Source organism: Lissotriton helveticus, chromosome 2_1 (assembly GCF_964261635.1).
Source record: "Lissotriton helveticus chromosome 2_1, aLisHel1.1, whole genome shotgun sequence".
Classification (NCBI taxonomy): domain Eukaryota; kingdom Metazoa; phylum Chordata; class Amphibia; order Caudata; family Salamandridae; genus Lissotriton; species Lissotriton helveticus.
In genome coordinates this window covers 1,790,114,746-1,790,133,532 of record NC_136059.1, presented here as the reverse complement: position 1 = coordinate 1,790,133,532, position 18,787 = coordinate 1,790,114,746, and the positions used below count along the sequence as shown (strand labels likewise).

The window sequence follows — 18,787 nt, the reverse complement described above, 5'->3', positions numbered from 1 at the left end:
TTGTGCTGTGAGGGGAAGGATTATAGAGGCTTTGAGAAGGTAATTCTTTAATCATACATGTGTTCTTCCTACAATAATGCTACACAGCTTTATTAGTGCCAGCAAGAATAGTATACAAATGCCACTAACTTAACATACCATAACAATAAAAACATTCCCTCTTGAAAGTCAAATGAAACAAAGCAAAGACAACAATGAGAGTTACATCACCTGTATTTACAGAGACCCGGGCTTGGCGAATGACCACCTGTGGTGCAATAGGAGTCGAGGGGCTTCTTTTGTGCAGGCCCTTTGCCACCCGCAGGAGATTTCTGGAGGCATCTATCCAGTACAGAAATCGATCTGTCAAGAACACAATGGCTGCTGCTGTAGTATATTCTTTGGCCATAATCGAGGCTTTCAAAAAAACCTGGATAGGATAATAACATAGAAGATATGCCTCTTAAATATCAAGTGTCAACTAATCAACGACCAACCATAAAATCTCATACCTAAATAGCACGGTTAGGATGGGTGGTTGTCCTAATGTAGGTAACCTCTCTTTAGGTGTTGCCAAAAAACTCACAAATGAGTGATGGGGAAAAGGTGGTGCTGGGTAAATATATTTGTCCCAATCACAAAGCTGAAATGAAGGCTGCACCCTTTTTTATTTTATTTACGTAGTTACAAATTGCGTGTCACTAGAAAGCATCCTCAAAGTTTGCCTCAGATTGTGAACAGAGGAAAGTCCAAAGGTGGGATTAAAGTTAATAGTACTTATGAAAATTAAACAACATGTATTAGCAGGAAGCAACCCGGGCTTGTGATCACCGCTCTGCATGTGCCAAGCAGTATCAAAACCAAAGTAGTCCATGCAGATTACTTTGGCATTTTTGATGAATCCCTTTAGCACTAGAAAGAGGTTCAGCTCTAACACTTACCTGAACCCTGCCCTCCAGCACCCATTCCATTTAAAAGTTCCAAACTCATAGCAGAATGGAGGCACAATGGTGGTCAAACATCTAAAAGGTAATGGGAGGAATGCTTGCAAAAAGTATAACCACTGGCTATCTCTTGCGTTGTATTCCGGTACATCGCTGTTTGGCACACCATGCCACCTCAGCTTGGACCCAGCCATTAGCAAACCAGCCCTGACCCTGCTCCACTAGGAAAAGTCCAACCCGAACTGCCAGGCCAGGTCCTCTCTGAGCTAGAACACAAGCAACCCAGGACCGGTTTTGCTCAAGTTTAGCTTGTTTCCAGTACGGAGAAACTCATATGCTATATTCAATCGTATAAATTCACTCTTGGTGGAATCCGATGAGTGTGCGCTACTTGGTTATCTATTGTGGCTCATATTCTCATGTGTACACTCACACAGGAACTTTGCTCCAACTACCCTTCATGGGTAGTTGCTGTCCCATTTTTCCGACTATTGCAGTTACTGATTAATGGTCCCAACCCTTGAATGACTTACAGACCTCTACAAAGGGGTTCCTACCCTACCTATGTATCCTGCAGCTAAGGATCCAGTTTTGTCCATTTCCTGAGTGAGAACCAGGGCACATGTTGCCCTTATGTACTCGTCGTGGATCACTTGACAATTTCTACTCCCACTAAAAAATGCTGGTCTTTTTTTCTGTGTACGAATATACCATTCCCCCATCCTGATGATAACCTCACAGTAACCTAGAGGTCGAAACGCATACAGATCTTATACTATCTCTATTGGCCCAGCCCTTAAAATAACTGTTCTTATTGTGTCTTCAGCAGCAGACTGCATAGCGTGGTAATTCTCCATTGTGAGGCTCATCCTCTCCAAGCACAGCTTATGACGTCACATATTATATCACTCATGAAGCTCTATGACATCATTGATAACATCAATGGCATCTTAAATTACATAATTGATGACAACACTGTGCATGGCGAGGGCGCAATTTATAGTAACTTCAGTTAAGTACAACTGGCGGTTTTCAGTTTTTTTTTTAATATAAACTGTTACGTTTAAACTGATATGTTCACCTCACTATAACGTCACTTTAACCTTTGCTTTTTTCAGTAAATTTCAATTTTTCTCCTGTAAAGTAGGCTATTATTACCAGACCTAACTATAATGTCACTTTAACCTTTGTTTTTTTCAGTGAAAATATACATATGTGGGCATTTTATCTGCTCGGAATGTAGACATTTTACAAAATCTTGCCCTTTGTAGAATACGTGTCTATAATACAGACCATTTATTTACCCAATACTCTTTTAGTATAAAAGAAGCTTTTGAGGAAACCTGAGTCCTTCAGTATCGGAGTCCGGCTTTCACTGCCACACAGCCCTGTTACTCATTTGTGTTTACATGGGGGGTTTGGGGGGCAGCCGAGCCACGAGGTCTGCCCCCCGGGCAGATTTGGGAGGGGTAAGGGGGGAGAACAAGCGAGCGGCCATTTTGCCGCGTTGGGCTGGCTGGGGATAGCCCAAAAGCAGCCCAAAAGCAGCCCAAAAAGGAATTTTGGAGCCCAAGGTATAAATAGCGTCCCCGAGGTTGCCAGCCACCATTTTAAGTACTGAGACCTGGTGGCTGGGAACGTTTCAGTCAGGAGCTTTTAGCGTTTCAGTCAGGAGCTTTTAGTCTTTATTAGTATTTATTAGTACTCTTTATTAGTAATAGTATTAGTATACAAGAGATTTTAGCTTTATTAGTATCCCGCGTGTACTTTTGTTTTCCGGACTCAGTGGCACTTTGTGTGGCTCTGACGAACGCCCGGCGCGGCGTGCCTTCGCGGCGTGGCGGCGGCCATCGCCTGCGCGCCGCCACGGAAGTTTGCGTGTTCCCAGGTAGGTGTCGCAGGGCTGCGCGGATGTCAGGAGCGCGGCCCTGCTTGTGACAGGCGGTGCGGGAAGAAATGAAGCATGGAGGGCGGACGAGGCGCGCTGCCAGTGGCGCCTCGCCGTCCTTTAGGAATGGAATTGGCAGGGGAGGGCGGGGCGGCAGGAGACCGTGGGCGGGCAGCGAGGCGGAGGGGGGTTGCGGCCGCACTGGGGCGGCTGGCGAGGTTGGGGAGGCTCTGCCAGGGAGCGGGGCCTCCCGGGCGTTTTGGTGCACCGGGCGGGAAAGGGGGCGGGAGGGGTATGGGCGCAGGCCTCAGGATCGGGGGGCGGGAGGGAGAGCGTGCAGGGTCCGGGGTGGGCAGGGGGGGGAATGGGACGGGGCTGTCGACAAGGGGAGGCAGCCCACCACGGAAGGGGAGTCAGGAGAGCCCCTCACCTGTCTGGCAAGAGTGGGGGACAGGAAGGCTGACAAGGAGGAGCATAGGAGGGGCGCAGGGTGGGACGGTCCTGGGGGGGCTGGGAAAGAGGGGGGGTGTTCCCACGTGGTCGGGTGGGGGGAGGGGAACCAAAGGGCAGTGATGGGGGGCATGCGGGGGGGGGTTCTCCCCAGCATTGATACATTGACAAGACTCAAGAGGGCAGGGAAAGGGAGCGGGAAGGGTTTTAGAGGGTTCGAGCATGGGGTGCCGGTGGAGGGGTTGGGTAGGCGGGGGGGAGCTCGCCGGGGGAGGGGACCGGGGGTAGGGGGGTTAATATGGAGAGGGTACGAGAAGGTCGGGGGGGATAAAGGGGGGGCGGGGGGAGGGGAGGCGCGCGGTTCAGGGTCCCAGTACACCAGCAGTACCTGTTCTTTGGCAGGGGGTCGGCCGGCGTGGGGCTCCAGACTTGGTATGGCTTGGGGCGGCCCGGCGGCACCAAGGAGAAGGGAGGGCTGTGCTTCCTGCAGCAAGCCCGGAGTACGCGAGGGTCTCGACGCGGCTGGTTTACGAAGGCCCCAGGCGGGCTCGCCAGTCCCTCCACCCACAGGGCCCCCAGCGGCTTGGGGATTAAGAAGGCCCCAAGCGGGCTCGCCAGTCCCTCACACCCACAGGGCCCCCAGCGGCTTGGGGATCGTCAGAAGCCATGGAGCAACGTCACGGAGGAAGACTTGACTTGTCTCGGTATCAAAAAAATAAAATGGTGGTCCGCAAAGGCAATCGTTGCACATTTACCAATCAACTCAGCTGGGGATTCTGGTGAGGGCTTCGCCTCTTTTTATAAGACAATGCGGATGACAATGGGGGGCTACAATTGTGAAATGCTCGCGGGCAAGCTTTACATGTCCTTGGGGTCAAGGATATTCATTTTGTTCTCATGTGTTTTTCCTATACACGCTTAATCACACTTGTACTATCTCTAGCATAGGAGTTCGTCATTACCACATTTGGCTTGCTGGGAACCTCAACGTATTCGGCCAGTAGGGTGAGATAGATTGGCAACCTGCAACAATTAGCTACCGGGAAGATGGGGTGGTCCTTACGCAGGCAGCAATGGTAAGCTTAAGTCGCTATTAGATAGAACGAGGTGGTTGTGTTAGCTGAGACGATATTGTGTCTAGTAGGGAATAAGGGAGGAGTCCTGTGGTTATGCAAAACTGTGGTCGGATGATGAACTACATTGGACAGGAGTTTTTGGTATATTTCTTTCCCGATGCATTAGTTCCAATGTATACAAGAATAAGCTATTGCGAAATTTAACAGATGGAGGACGCGGCGTTATGGTTAGTGTACTTTTCGACAAGCGGCCATTAAGGGACAGAAAAAAGGTTTTTTTTGGGGGGATCGTGAGTACCCCTGAGTGGGTAGCAGTGGGTAGGTTGCTTATACCGAGGTGGTGGCTCGCAAGGTCAGGCAGAATTTTGTGTTAATCGCCTGTGCGAGGTTTGGTCATGTAACCACATAAGAGATCTCTATTTCGGGTGGGAATAGAGACATTAGACGGGGTAAAAGGCAACATTAATTCTATGCCTTTAAGGTGGTCCAAAGTTGTCGCAGAGAAGTTGGGGATATTGGGGCTATTAGCCACGTGCCCGTTTAGAGGCACAGTCAGGCATGAGACTCCATACCATTATGGCCGACACGTTTGCGGTGCAGTTGGGTCACAAAAATGCAGGAGCGACGTTGGCGTAGCTGCACCACACCGCGAGGCACTCGACTGTTGAGGCGAGTGTAGTGAGAGGAGGACTGATTTAGGCAACCATGTGTCTGTAAGTTTCTACCGTGGCTGGGGGTTTGTTGGGTTGACAGCGCGATGCACGGAACTAGGTCATTCCTTTAGTTTTTCAAGTTAGGTTTCCTTGCGAGGTTGCGCGGGCAAAGTACAGGGGATGTAAGTGCAGTTGGATTCGTTCATGGGGGTCGCTAAGGTCTCATAACACGATAGAATATCGGTACTGTTGGGTACATGTGCTCAAATTTTAGTTTCTGCTAAAAGAGAGGCGGAAGGTATGATATACGGGTTGGTGCATGGTTACACAGCAAGTGAAGGCTACGTAGAATTTCATGTGGTTGCGGAGACGGACTTTGGTTCCTTTTTAGGAACAGGCGTTTTAGGTCTTAGTTGCCGGTCGTGAGGGTGGGTACTGAGGAGCTAAAATGGAGGTTAGAGGAGGGTGCATTTCAACTAGTAGGATGGTGCGGCACCACTGATTGGACAGCCGTATGAGACCTGGGTTACGTTGACTCCATGAATCTGTGAGGGTGCAGTGGGGTTCGTACACGCGGGACACGTTGGGAGTGGAAGAGGTGCAGGGACATTATGGATATGCGCTTGGGGGCATTCCGTTTGGTGTGGGCAGACAATACATATACATGTTCTTAGGGGATTGGTTGTAAATATGTTGTTGGTGGTACATGGGTGATTTTACAATGGATTCAGGGGCAACACTTGTCCTGACGAGGGTATCGGAGATAATGGCGTGTGGGACCGATGCGTTGACGCTATGACACTCTTCCAAGTACAAGACTTCTGAGCAGGGTGTTGGGATTGGGTATATAAGGGAGGAATAAGGTATATATGGCGAATGTGCCATATTGACCATATAGTGTGGGGAAAAGGGTAAAACAACACCGCACATGGTAAACCTGGGTAGCTGTGGATATTTGCGTCGCCAGACATGAATGTAATATGGCTTAACGTTGGTGATGTACGTCGGATATGCTCTTAAGTAGCTTATGAGAACTGTAACATTTTGATTTGATAATAATCCCTGGAGCGTTATGGAATGTTGTTCACTATGGTGACACAGTTGTAAGGTAAAATAAGTTTAAAATAATTCCCTGGGGACCACTTTTTATTATGGTCTGTTCATTAGGTAGGGGGACATGGCAGGGCCGATAGGCTGCGCGAGGTCCTGCGCGTGTTGAAGGTTTCGTGGGTTGTTCATTAGGTAGGGGGACACGGCATTGCTGATAGGCTGCGCGAGGTCCTGCGCGTGTTGAAGGTTTCGTGGGTTCCAGCAATGGTTTTTACGGAACGAACGGGTCACTAGGGAGTTTCAGCCCTACCTGGATGACTCTTTTTCGTGGCGGGGCCCCGGACTCCACGAACTGCCAGGTGGCGCTGGACAGGTTTCAGGAGATCACGGAGGTCCTTGGGGTGCCATTGGCACCGGATACAGCAGTGGGGCCACGCACGGCGCTGTCACCTTTGTGTAAGGAGCTGGTCTCGGTGTTGCTGGAGGCACGGTTGCCGGCAAACGAGCAGCGACGGATGTTGAGGCGGCTCGAGGTGATGGAGCCAAACCACACAGTGCCAGTGTGGGAAATTCACAAGACAAGTGGGGCCAGGCACGGCACTGTCAATTTTGGGTATGGAGCTGGGCTCGGTTTTGCTGGAGACACGTTTGTCGGCAGACAAGCAGCGGCGGAAGTGGAGGCTGCTAGGGGTGATGGAAGCAAGAACAAGGTGCCAGTGTTGGAACTTCAAATGACAAGTGGGGCCAGGCACGGCGCTGTCAATTTTGGATTTGAGATGGTCTCGGTGCTTACTGGAGGTGATGGTGGCAAGGCACAAAGTGCCAGTGTTGGAAAGTCAAAAAACAATGGGGACGGCATGGCACTGTCAAATTTGGGTATTGAGCTGGGCTTGGTGTCGCTGGAGACACGGTTGCCGGCAGACAGGCGGCGGCGGATGTTGAGGCGTCTCGGGGGATGGAGGCAAGGCACGAGGTGCTAGTGTTGGAACTTTAAAAGACAGTGGGGCCAGGCACGGCGCTGTCGATTCTGGGTATTGAGCTGGTATTGGTGTTTACTGGAAGCACGGTTGCCGGCAGGCAAGCGGCGGCAGATGTTGAGGCGGCTCGAGGTGATGGAGTCATGGCACAAAGTGCCAGTGTTTTGGGAATTCAAAGACAGTGGGGCTGGCATGGCGTGGTCAATAGTTGGGTGTTGGTTTGACGTGGGTTTTGCGGGAGGCATGGTTGCCGGCAGACAAGCGGCAGCGGTTACCGGGGCTGCTAGAGATTCTGGTGGCACAGCACATGGGGGTAGTGTCGGAAATTCATGTGCTGGGGGGTCACCGCGGTTTTTGGAGGGCAGGGTGGTACGTGTCGGGGGGTTAGCGGGGTGGAAGCATCAGGCAAGGGCGGGGGGTGGATAGCAGGCGGTAGGGCATGCGCCGGTTTCGGAGAGGGGCGGCGTCAGAAGCGCATTGACGGTGGTGCGGCTGGGGGACATTACGCGTCGGTGGCGATGATCCTCAGTGGATCGGCGTTAAGTGCGCAGCGGAGTGCTTTTGAACGCGCATGGGGACGTTGGGGGGGGCATAGTTGTTGCTAATTGTTGCTCGTGCAGGTCGGGAATGGTTTCTTAGCCAGGGGCTGGTTGATTTGGATGGCGGAGCATTCGTTTGTGAAGAGGGCCAAGTGGCAAGCACAGGATAGCTAATTTGGTGGGAAGCTGAGTCTCAATCCTGAATGGTTTCAGGTTGCATGGGTCAGGGAGGCCCGTTTATTGGGGGGTGCGCCGTGGGTGGGGGCCGGCGGTTGGTGCCATTTTCTGCATCAAAAAAGGGTAGGGGTGGGGGGGCAGGAAAAGGCAGAGGCGGTGTAATCACCTAACCTCCGCCTTTCCCTGGGTGGCGGAGTTGTTTTTGATGTTGGCCAAGTTTGGCTGGAGTTCGGTACTTTCTCGTGAAGTTTGGGGAGTTGGGAAACGGGAGCGGGGAAAGCGTAACCAGTTTGGGAGTTGACATTAGAGGGTAGTTAGTTACAGTTGCAAGAAGGCAAATAGGACTGTAGGTCTTGGGAGGTTTTGGAGTTAGGAGGTAGGGGATAAAATTGGATAGTATTATGATGTAATTGAGTTATATGTTTCTATATTGCAGGGTGGGGGATTTTATCATGTGGGGATCGTAGGGGTGGGGGGAGTAAAACAAAAAGGGGTCAGGTAACTCGATGTTTAGAGAGGTTTTAGTTTGTAAGGCAGTTTGCCAGTTTAATAAATGTGATGTGCACCTGTTTCAATAAAGCGGCCTTTTACACACACAAAATGGTAGTCGGTGTGCTTGCCCCCCCTTTCTCCCTCCCAAGGGGGGTTTGGGGGGCAGCCGAGCCACGAGGTCTGCCCCCCGGGCAGATTTGGGAGGGGTAAGGGGGGAGAACAAGCGAGCGGCCATTTTGCCGCGTTGGGCTGGCTGGGGATAGCCCAAAAGCAGCCCAAAAGCAGCCCAAAAAGGAATTTTGGAGCCCAAGGTATAAATAGCGTCCCCGAGGTTGCCAGCCACCATTTTAAGTACTGAGACCTGGTGGCTGGGAACGTTTCAGTCAGGAGCTTTTAGCCCCGCCCACCCTCCCTGGAGTTTTTCGGTTTTGGCATCGGGTTTTTTGTGCTGGGAAGGTTTTAGGTCAGGACGGGTTTTTTGTGGCAGGTGGCTGGTTGGGACAGGTACACAGGGGGTGTTTATATGTATGTTGTCGCTCGGAACAGGTGCTGGCGGAGTTGTTTTTGATGTTGGCCAAGTTTGGCTGGAGTTCGGTACTTTCTCGTGAAGTTTGGGGAGTTGGGAAACGGGAGCGGGGAAAGCGTAACCAGTTTGGGAGTTGACATTAGAGGGTAGTTAGTTACAGTTGCAAGAAGGCAAATAGGACTGTAGGTCTTGGGAGGTTTTGGAGTTAGGAGGTAGGGGATAAAATTGGATAGTATTATGATGTAATTGAGTTATATGTTTCTATATTGCAGGGTGGGGGATTTTATCATGTGGGGATCGTAGGGGTGGGGGGAGTAAAACAAAAAGGGGTCAGGTAACTCGATGTTTAGAGAGGTTTTAGTTTGTAAGGCAGTTTGCCAGTTTAATAAATGTGATGTGCACCTGTTTCAATAAAGCGGCCTTTTACACACACAAAATGGTAGTCGGTGTGCTTGCCCCCCCTTTCTCCCTCCCAAGGTTTCATGCTCGCAGGCTCGGCTCGCCAGTGTCTGATTCATTAGGCCGCCCTCGCCTTTCTCCCGCCTCAGACTTGTTTTGTAAAACCCCACTCTTGACCTGTCACGCTGACTGGAGTTAAAGCGAGTTCCCATCCTCTGCTTGCTCTCCGAGCTGTGGGAATGCGCGTTCTTTCTCAACTTCGCACTTAACTAAGGTTGCTTCCAAAGCACCGATTTAAATAACTTTCACACACAAGTCAATCACCTCTTCCGGGTGCATCTTTCCCTCTAGATTCTTGATTTGACTGAGACCGTATGCCCCCAAAAAAGTTGGACTAAGTCTGATTTCACGGGATACCAAGGGCTAATAATCTTATTAAATGCTTTTCTTTCAAACAAGGGACAGCTACGCCCAGCACGGCACGATAAAGTCAACTTCCCAACAAAGTCGCCATACAGCAATTTTTCACACTGCAAGCAGACCTCACACAACACTATAAAATGGCGCAAAATGCCCATCTTCTCACATTGACACTAACAGGACAATGTAAATATATATAACTAGGAATTTTAAACACGTACAAAGTGACCACGATTCCTGTATTGCCTGTTTTATATAAGGTCATTACGAATTTAAGCAGATTGTCATCGTTAGCAAAGCTGTCCAACTTTACTTCTACATAATCACTGTCATTTGTAAATAACAGTGCAATCAAATATAATGTTAAAAATACCCAGACATTGCATCATAATATGGCTTATAGGTATGATACAACATTAGTAAAGGCCCATCTATTTCTCTAGAATTTAAAGCTTTAACTTTTGTAAGGAATGTTCTTAATAAATTAACAAGGGGGATTGTAAAAAAAAAAAAAAAGCTAAAATAAGATATGTGTACACTAGAAAGAAACTAACATCTTCTTGCAGCAAATGGGTCCATATATTTGCATATTGGACACAGGCGCCCATCCTTGGTCTGACTGAAACTAATAACCCAGGTCAAAATGTCACATTTCATCTGTGAGATGAAAAATTGCTCAGCTCCCACCCCAAACCACTGACTTGCTTTAGTACAATTCGTATAATAACCCTGAAACATAAATCACTGATGAAGATGAAATAACGCTTGAAAGCACCCAGGGAAAAAGGCAGAGCAAAGTTTACAAAGTATGTCCGCCATCAAGATGAAACATTAAAGGCGGTGGTAACTTGGTGGGGGGTGAGGGCTAGTGAATGGCCCAACAGTAGCATGGGACCAGGATTTTAGGCCCATGTGGCCTGTGACCCCATGATATGCTTAGTGCAGCGGGGCAGCTGCATTTATCGACAGATGTTTCAGCAATAAATAATTGGTATCGTCTCCGAAGAGGCGCGTCTACCTGTGGAGAGGGTATAATGTGGAAAACCCGGCCTCGCTATTACAGGCGCATTAATCTCCCATCCATCCAGGCCTCTCGGGGGGGGGGGGGGGGGTTTACTGCAGGTGCTTCTTCTGGGAGAGCGCGTATCCCTGGAAGTTAAAGCGCTTTATGTTGGTTGGAAAAGGGTCAGCCTTTGCTAAACACTGATGTTCGAGGTCACCGGCACAATAAGGAAAAAAACAAGCCCTGGCAAAGCTCATAGCTCTGGCGTTAATGGGGTAATGCATGTAAACACAGACATCCACAAATGCTCATCACATGTGCAAATGCTGTTAATCACATTAAAACTCTCCTTTAAGCATTGTCAAAGCTGGGGGGAAATAGCAAATGGAAAATCTGTGCGCAATGATCTGCATGCAGGTTATGCATGGAAGGTAACTCTGACATCCCGGTGTTTGAGAGATCCTTCCAAACAACTGACTGCACAAAATGTGCCTTTCACGGCTTTTAAAGAAAAAAATTCAGTGAAAGTCTGAGACCTATGGAACAGTGGGAAAGCTTTATGAGAAAGGCTAACGAAAATTCAAGAAAGCGCTCCAATATACAAGAAATCCTAATAAATGACACCCTTAAATCATTCACAGACCATACCACTGAATTCCATCTGCCCCACAAACAATTCTGGAAATACTTGCCACTAAGAACCAGCCTAAAAACGCAACTGAGGCCACAACCTTGGACAGTTCCAGTCTCCTCGCTACATAACTTACCAGAGAAGTAGGGTCGCTACAAAAAATTGGTCTCTGGGATTATTACTAAACTATTTTCTGACCCAACTGAACTCCTCTTGCTATATAAATGGTAGGATCAGTTGCAGATCACATAGTTCGACACTGATTGGTCACACTCGCTGCATACTCATGATAGTGGCCTTAGGGAGGCACACATCAAGTTAAGTTTATTCAAGATTCTGCACGATTGCCACTTGGACTCCCCATAATTTTCTTTAAACTAAAATATTAGCAACAGACGCCTGCTGAGATGTCAAGAATCTGGAGGTTATATCTTACATATCTTTTGGTCTTGCCCCTCTATTCACATTTGGCAAACTCGTAAAGACTCCAGTGGATTACTTTTCTCTCCCTCAGTGGCACTAGTCGTTCACCATGACACTCAAGATATACCTGGTTTGAACAACCACATGTAAAGACGGACAGCCTTAGCTAAGGCAAAGTTATACCTTCTTAGCTGGAAGACGCCTACTCCTCTTACTCACAAAGACTGGCTGGAGGCCATGTCCGTAATGGCAGCACTTGAGCAACTCATTTACAGACTCATTGATCAAGTCCAACTCGTCAATGATATTTGCGTTTTTTTCTCTCTTAAGGCTTTGATATTACAGCGACACCTCACACTGCCCATATTTCAATTGGAAACAGTTACTGCAACCATGCAGGCACATATAACCATGGGAAACTCTACCCATTGAGGAATGCTCCTCTTCCTTGCCCCATTCTCGATCTTGCCCTACCCTCCTGCCTTGTTGTAGTGTAATAGATCATATCTAGGAGTGATAAAAATTTACTGATTACAGTGTGTATCATCTTTTTCAAACTGCTTGATGCTACTTGTTGCGCCCTATAAGCATCGGACAATACTTACTACATCTGTTTCTCTTGATATGATAACTGCAGGATGTAAGGATAATTTGTATCATGACTCTGTATGTCATTTATGCTCAATTCTTACAGTATATGTTGTTATGATATATCAATAAGCATATTCAAACACAAAATACATTCAAATTACCTTGAGAGTGACTGATATAAATCCGTGTGAACACCAGAAAAGACCAGGGAGAAAACTGAGTACAGACACCAGAAGACCAATCAAAAGAAAACAACCAATTGTGTAATTTGAATGGAGACATTAAAGGAGTTCATAGACCTCTATTTAGGAGACTAGACAAAAGTTAACACTTTAGATGAAGCTAAATATTTTATGTAAAGTGACCTGAACAAGTATTACCATTAATAATATACAGTTATCGGGAGGAGGAGCTTCGCGCGCAACCAAGATGGTCGTGTGAGCACAGGGCTCCCGGACCTTCGCCACCTCCGCCGTTTATCCTGTATCCTATCCTGACTTAGAGGATGGGTTGTTAATGGCACAGCCCTGCTGATCATTTATTTGTTTCAAGATTTCGATTTGGACTCCGGGAGCCGAAGTTACGGGTCTCTGAACTTTGTTGGCCTGCTTCCTGGTGCCACCCCGGGCTCTGTTTCTCTGCCAGCCGGACAGCAATTGAATAACAACGGATTGCCCGAGTCTCCCCGGCTCGGTCGTCTACTTTCGGTTTCGTTTTTCGCCCGCGACCTCTCTGACTCTGTCTGGATTGGCCCGTCTTGGTCACCTTCCACCCAACCATAACTCAACAATTGCCGACCTGGCCTACTACTGCGGCTCACTGAATGGTGTGAAGTGCCCACTTTTTCTTTGAAACAGTTGCGGGCGCACCGTGTGTAGCCATTTTCACCAGGTCTCAGGCCACCCTCCGGGGCACGGTATCTAAGATGGCCACCAAGCCCGAGGGCGAAAAGCGCAAGACCAAGCCGGCTCTCCGTGGGAGTTCCGTGCAGTCGAATGTCATGGACAGATACACTCTCGCCAAAGGCTCTCCGGGGGGACCGACCAAATCCCCGAATGATGTCGGAGAGGATTCCTCGACGGGTGAGGACTTGTCGCTAAAAGACGTCATGGGCGCCATTGCTAGCATGAAGGCCTCATTGGGTCAACAATATGATGCCCTGGCCCGTAAGCTGGACACTGTCGCTATCGATGTTACCCTGATCAGGGCAGATCTTGCGAAAACCAACGAGAAGGTCAAATCCCTCGATCTAAAGACATCCAGCCTCGTTACTGACGTCTCCGATTTACAGGCAGAAGTCGGCAACCTGCGATCCTCCCATGACTATTTCTCTCAGCGCTTGGAAGACTTCGAAAGCCGTGCACGGCGGAACAACGTCCGTCTGGTTGGTGTTCCGGAGAAATCGGGAGCCTCTTCGGTGGACCTGTTGGTAGAGGATCTTGTTCTGAATCACCTCGCGCCCCAAGGCCTCAGTAAGTTCTTTGCTGTAGAACGTGCGCATAGGATACCGGGTGGCCCGCCTAAGCAGGGAGCCACCACACGTCCCATCATTGCTCGGATTTTCCATTTTTGGCACAGGGATGCGATCCTGCAAGCGTCGCGTCAGTCTGGTCCCATTGCTTTTGAAAACTCTACAGTCAGTTTCTACCCGGACTTCACCCAGCAGGTACAGAAACAAAGACTGGGATTCCAAGGGGTGAAAAGGAAGCTGAGAGACAGAGACATGAAATATGCTATACTTTTCCCGGCCCGGCTACGTGTGGTGTACAAAGATCGAACATTTTTCTTCGACCATCCTGGGGCCGCAAGTGACTGGCTTGACACGCTGCCCTCGGGGCAGGAACATTCTGAACACTTTGGACAATCCGGAGGAGCAGAGGGCGGCCCAGTGGAGCAGGAATAGGGAGCGACACCGGCTCCCGGTTCACCGTATTGACTTTCAGCTGTGGTTTGATGCTATGCAACTATTGCCAGCAAATGTTTTGTCTTTTCGGGGTGTGGGCGGGGGGTGGGTGAGTCTTCCTCCTCTAGGGTTCTTTTCGTAGATTAGTTGTATGTTAGGGCGACAGGCACACTGCAAGTTGGGGTGGCTTTTGAGTCTTAAGCAGGGGTGCAGGGTGGGGGGTAAGGTGTTTAGGGTCTTTTTTGGGGTTGGGGGGTTGCTGTTTTTGTTTCTTTGTTTTCTTCAAGGCATAGCACTGATGAGCTCCTGCTATATAGTGTTGCGTCTGGTGTGGGGTGGGGCTGGGGCTGGTTTCTGGGATGGGGGGTAGGGGACTCAAATTGTTGTGTTGGAACGTCAACGGGTTGGGGGACAGGATAAAATGGGGAGTGGTGTTGCAAATGTTGCGACGTTTATCCCCTGATGTGGTGTTGCTTCAGGAGACGCACTTGATTGGCAATACGTGCCATGCAATGAATAGGCGTGGGTATCGTCTCCTGGCACACTCCGGCTTCACTTCTGGTTCTAGGGGGGTGGGCATTCTGTCCGTAACTCCCTCCCTCTTGCTGTTGACGACATCATCCTTGATGATAGGGGGCAGTACGCTGCCATTGTGGGGCGCTGTGAGGGGAGGGTTATCACCCTGCTCTCCGTTTACGTTCCGCCTGGTCTGCAGACTACTACCTTCGCCGATCTGGGAAGAGTAATCCTGGGAGTCCCGGAGGGTCAGCTTGTAGTGGGCGGGGATTTCAACTCTGTAGTGTCGGAGATGTGCGATCGCTACCTTCCCCGGGAAATTGCAAGGTCTCAATCTTGGTTGGGGGACTTCTTAGACACTCTGGGGCTCACTGATTGTTGGCGCCTGCTCCACCCTGGGCAGTCGCAATACACCTTCCACTCTGGGGCCCACGGCAGTCTCTCGAGACTGGATTATGTGTTGATGCCCTCCTCACAGGCCTCCTCTATAAGGGAGATAAAACACCTTGCTAGGGGTATATCGGATCAATCCCCATTATGGTTGGTCGTAGACACGAAGCTAGGGACTGGGGGCCGAGTGGCTCCGATTAACCCTGGTACCTCCGTGATCCTACGGTGAGAACAGAACTGCTTAAAGCGCTTGATCATTACTTTGCTGAGAATGTGGGCTCCGTATCCTCCTCTGTTTCATTGTGGGAAGCGTACAAAACTGTGATTCGGGGCCAAGCCCTTTCCTTGATTAGCAATGTTAAGAGGGTTAAACAGGAGGAGGTTGTTCGGATCGAGAACGAAATCACCGTTCTCGAGGGGGAGTTGGAATCCGAGGTCACCCCGGATAGACTACACCTCCTGGGTCTTAAACAACTTGATTACAGAGCACTGGTTACTGATGCGGCGAAAGAAATGAGCAGGAAACAGCAGGGGCGTCTGTATGATGTGGGTGACAAGGCAGGGAAGTTGCTTGCTTGGCTGGATAAGAGGAAGCGCGCGAGTCGGGTGGTCCCCGTGATTGTGAATGTGAATGAAGTGAGTCTCACTGACCCGCTGACATCGTGGAGTGTTTCGCGGACTATTTCCGGGTTGTGTACTCCCCTGTGTCCGATAGACCCGAGCATGACTCCCAGTTGCTTCTGCGAGACATCTCACTGCCTTGTTTGTCGGACCCTGAAAGGAGACTCCTCGAGGCGCCGCCCACAGTGGAGGAAGTAGCGACTGCCATCCGCTCGGTTCACTCAGGGAAGGCTGCGGGCCCCAATGGGCTCCCTATTGAGCTCTACAAGCTCCGTCCGGATACGATAGCTCCATATCTACGGTCGATGTTCTTGGAATCGTTAGAGACGGGTTCCCTTCCTCCTGACCAAAGATTGGCTTCCATAGTTGTGATTCATAAGGATGGTAAGCCACGCGACCGCTGCACCTCCTTTAGTCCCATATCTCTGATCAATGCTAAACCAAAGATCCTGGCTAAATTGCTGGCTAACCGCTTAGTATCTGTCATAGGCGATCTGGTTCACTCGGACCAATCCGGGTTTATACCACACCGCAACACGGCACTGAACCTCCGGCGCCTACATGGTGCCCTCGCGCGGGCGGGGACGCTGCGTGAACCAGCCATTTTGGCGTCTCTAGACGCCACTATGGAGTTTGATACGCTGGAGTGGCCTTATCTTTGGGCGGTCCTCTCTAAATTTGGCTTCGGCCCGACCTTCATTAACTGGGTGAAACTGCTCTACACCGAACCCTTAGCACAAGTGGTCGTAAACGGCCGTGTCTCCGCCCCATTTGCCCTCGGCAGAGGGACGCGCCAGGGCTGCCCTTTGTCTCCTCTTTTATTTGCCCTCGCTTTGGAACCACTGGCGGCCTGGTTGAGGTGGGAGCCATCTTTGAAAGGCATTAGATGGACCTCGGAATTTGAGGCCCGGGTGTCTTTATATGCGGACGATATCCTGTTGTACCTCACGTCACCTCGGAAATTGTTGATCGTCCTCTTTGACGTCTTGACCTCTTTCCGTAAAAACTCTGGTCTCGTCAATAACTGGTCTAAGTTGTGCGTCTACGTTCTCTCGGGCGATGCTCCTCTCTTGCCCCGTGGCTGTCCTATTTCGGTGGTGCGGGAAGGTTTTAAGTATCTGGGGATCTTTATTACCTTGGACCGTGTACTCCGTTATGAACGCAATTTGCTGCCCCCGCTTCAGCGCCTTCGTGCTGATGTTATCGCATGGGGTAGGCTCCCTCTTTCCCCCTTGGGACGAGCGGCGCTGTTCAAGATGATGTCGCTGTCCCGGTTCCTCTATGCGCTGCAAAACACTCTCGGTACAGTGCCGGCTAGCTACTTTCGGGAGATTGAAAGCCTACAGAGACAATTGATATGGGGGGGCCGTTCCCGTATTGCCCTTGCGAAGATGACGCCCCCGTGGTACGACGGTGGCATCGCGCTTCCCGATATTCGCCGTTACTATTGGGCCTCTCAGCTGGGGGCGATTAACCATGCTACTTACGGTCCTTCGCCGAATCCGGCGTTTGAAATGGACAAGTGGCTGTTACCCGGCGGAGACTATGACAGGGCTCTATACACGAGATCTGTCTGCAAGACTCTCACGGGCCCCACCATGACAGCCGTACAGGTGTGGTATCGTGCAACGGCGGCTCTGGGCTGGGCTGATAAACCGACTCGCGCGACTCCGCTTTACGCATCTGAAAAGCTCGGGTCCCTCTGGAAGTCGAAGGGTTTTGATAAGTGGGATGTGATCGGTATCAGCGGGGTGAATGATGTATGGACCAAAGGTAGGGTCAAGACGTTTGAGGAGCTGAAAGCTGAGTATGACTTGAATGATAGGGAGTTCTTTCGCTATGCACAAATCCGGCATGCGGTGTTATCTGTCTTTCCCTTGGGCACAGATCTTCCGGAGGCGTCCCCGCTGGAGGATCGGATTCTGGACGGGTACGTCCCGGACTGCACGATTTCGCTCATATACAAAAAGTTGATCAACAACAGGATTGACCTCCTCTGCCACCTTCGAGAGGTTTGGACCAGTGATGGTTTGGAACTTGATGATGAGGACTGGCAGGCTGCAATCTCTTCCCCGAAGGAAGTTGCGATCCCGGCGCGCCTTCGGTTTGTCCAGCTCAAAATTCTTCATAGGGTGTATGTAACTGGCCCCCGTCTGGTGCGCATGGGATTCTCTGTGGATGGCCTGTGCAGGCGTGGTTGTGGTCTCGTGGGTACGTTTCTCCATATCATTTGGGAATGTCCCGCAGTGGCGCGCTACTGGACTCGGGTGCATGAGGTTATGAGTGAGGTCACGGGTGTGCAGTCAAGGCCTGAGGCGAGGAGATGCTTGTTGAATGTTTGGGAGCCGAATGACTATGACGTGGCGCAGCTTCGATGGGTGACCCTGGGTAATATGATTGCTAAGAGAGACATAGCCCAATTATGGGGTGCTCAGAGGCCACCGACGGTTCTGATGTGGCAACAAAACATGGATTGGTGCATGTTTCGAGAGAAGACAGTATATGTTGCCCGTGGCACACCCCGTAAGTGGGGTAAGGTCTGGACTCAATGGAACGCATACCGTGGTGAGATATGTACCCCCCCTCCCACAGATTTGGATACTGACCTGTCCTCCCCCCAACCTAATGTTTCCTCCACAATTAATTAGACATTTTGCTTGCTCCTGTTCTCCTCCCCCCCTTTTCTCATTGTATGATTCTGTCGATCGGATTGCATGTATACTCCCTCCCCCGACACCGAAGTGACACATCTGTACTGTACTGCCTTGTGTTTTGTTTTCTTCTTTCTGTTTTTGTAAGTTTTGAATTTAATAAAAAGTTTTTAAAAAAATAAAAAAATAAAATAACATACAGTTATCGTTACCACCATCACATAAGCACCTGAAGGCAATGATTCTGATGGTCCCTGAAGTTATGGTAGCTGCAAGATAAAACAACGCATGCCCTAGTGCACATTCAAAGTTCATGTAGTTCTAGCAGCCTCTTACTACTCGTTTTTGACCCCTCCACCAACATCCATTTCTCTGGAATCACTCTATGGAGATTCACGTCAAGAACAAACAGCATTTACAATGTTATCCTAAAGAGACTAACCTTCCTGTCCTTTACAACTTTGGCTTTGTAACTGACAACTGTTAAT

At 49.8% G+C, this 18,787-nt stretch overlaps 1 protein-coding gene across 1 annotated transcript in view; it reads right to left on the bottom strand.

Moving 5' to 3' along the window:
- ALPK1 (alpha kinase 1) overlaps window positions 1-18,787 on the bottom strand; it is a 314,892-nt gene that overhangs the window by 108,942 nt on the left and 187,163 nt on the right. The window contains exon 5 of the mRNA XM_078676727.1: window positions 211-409. Within this exon, the coding sequence (XP_078532853.1) occupies window positions 211-409 (199 nt within the window). The remainder of the gene's footprint in view (window positions 1-210; window positions 410-18,787) is intronic.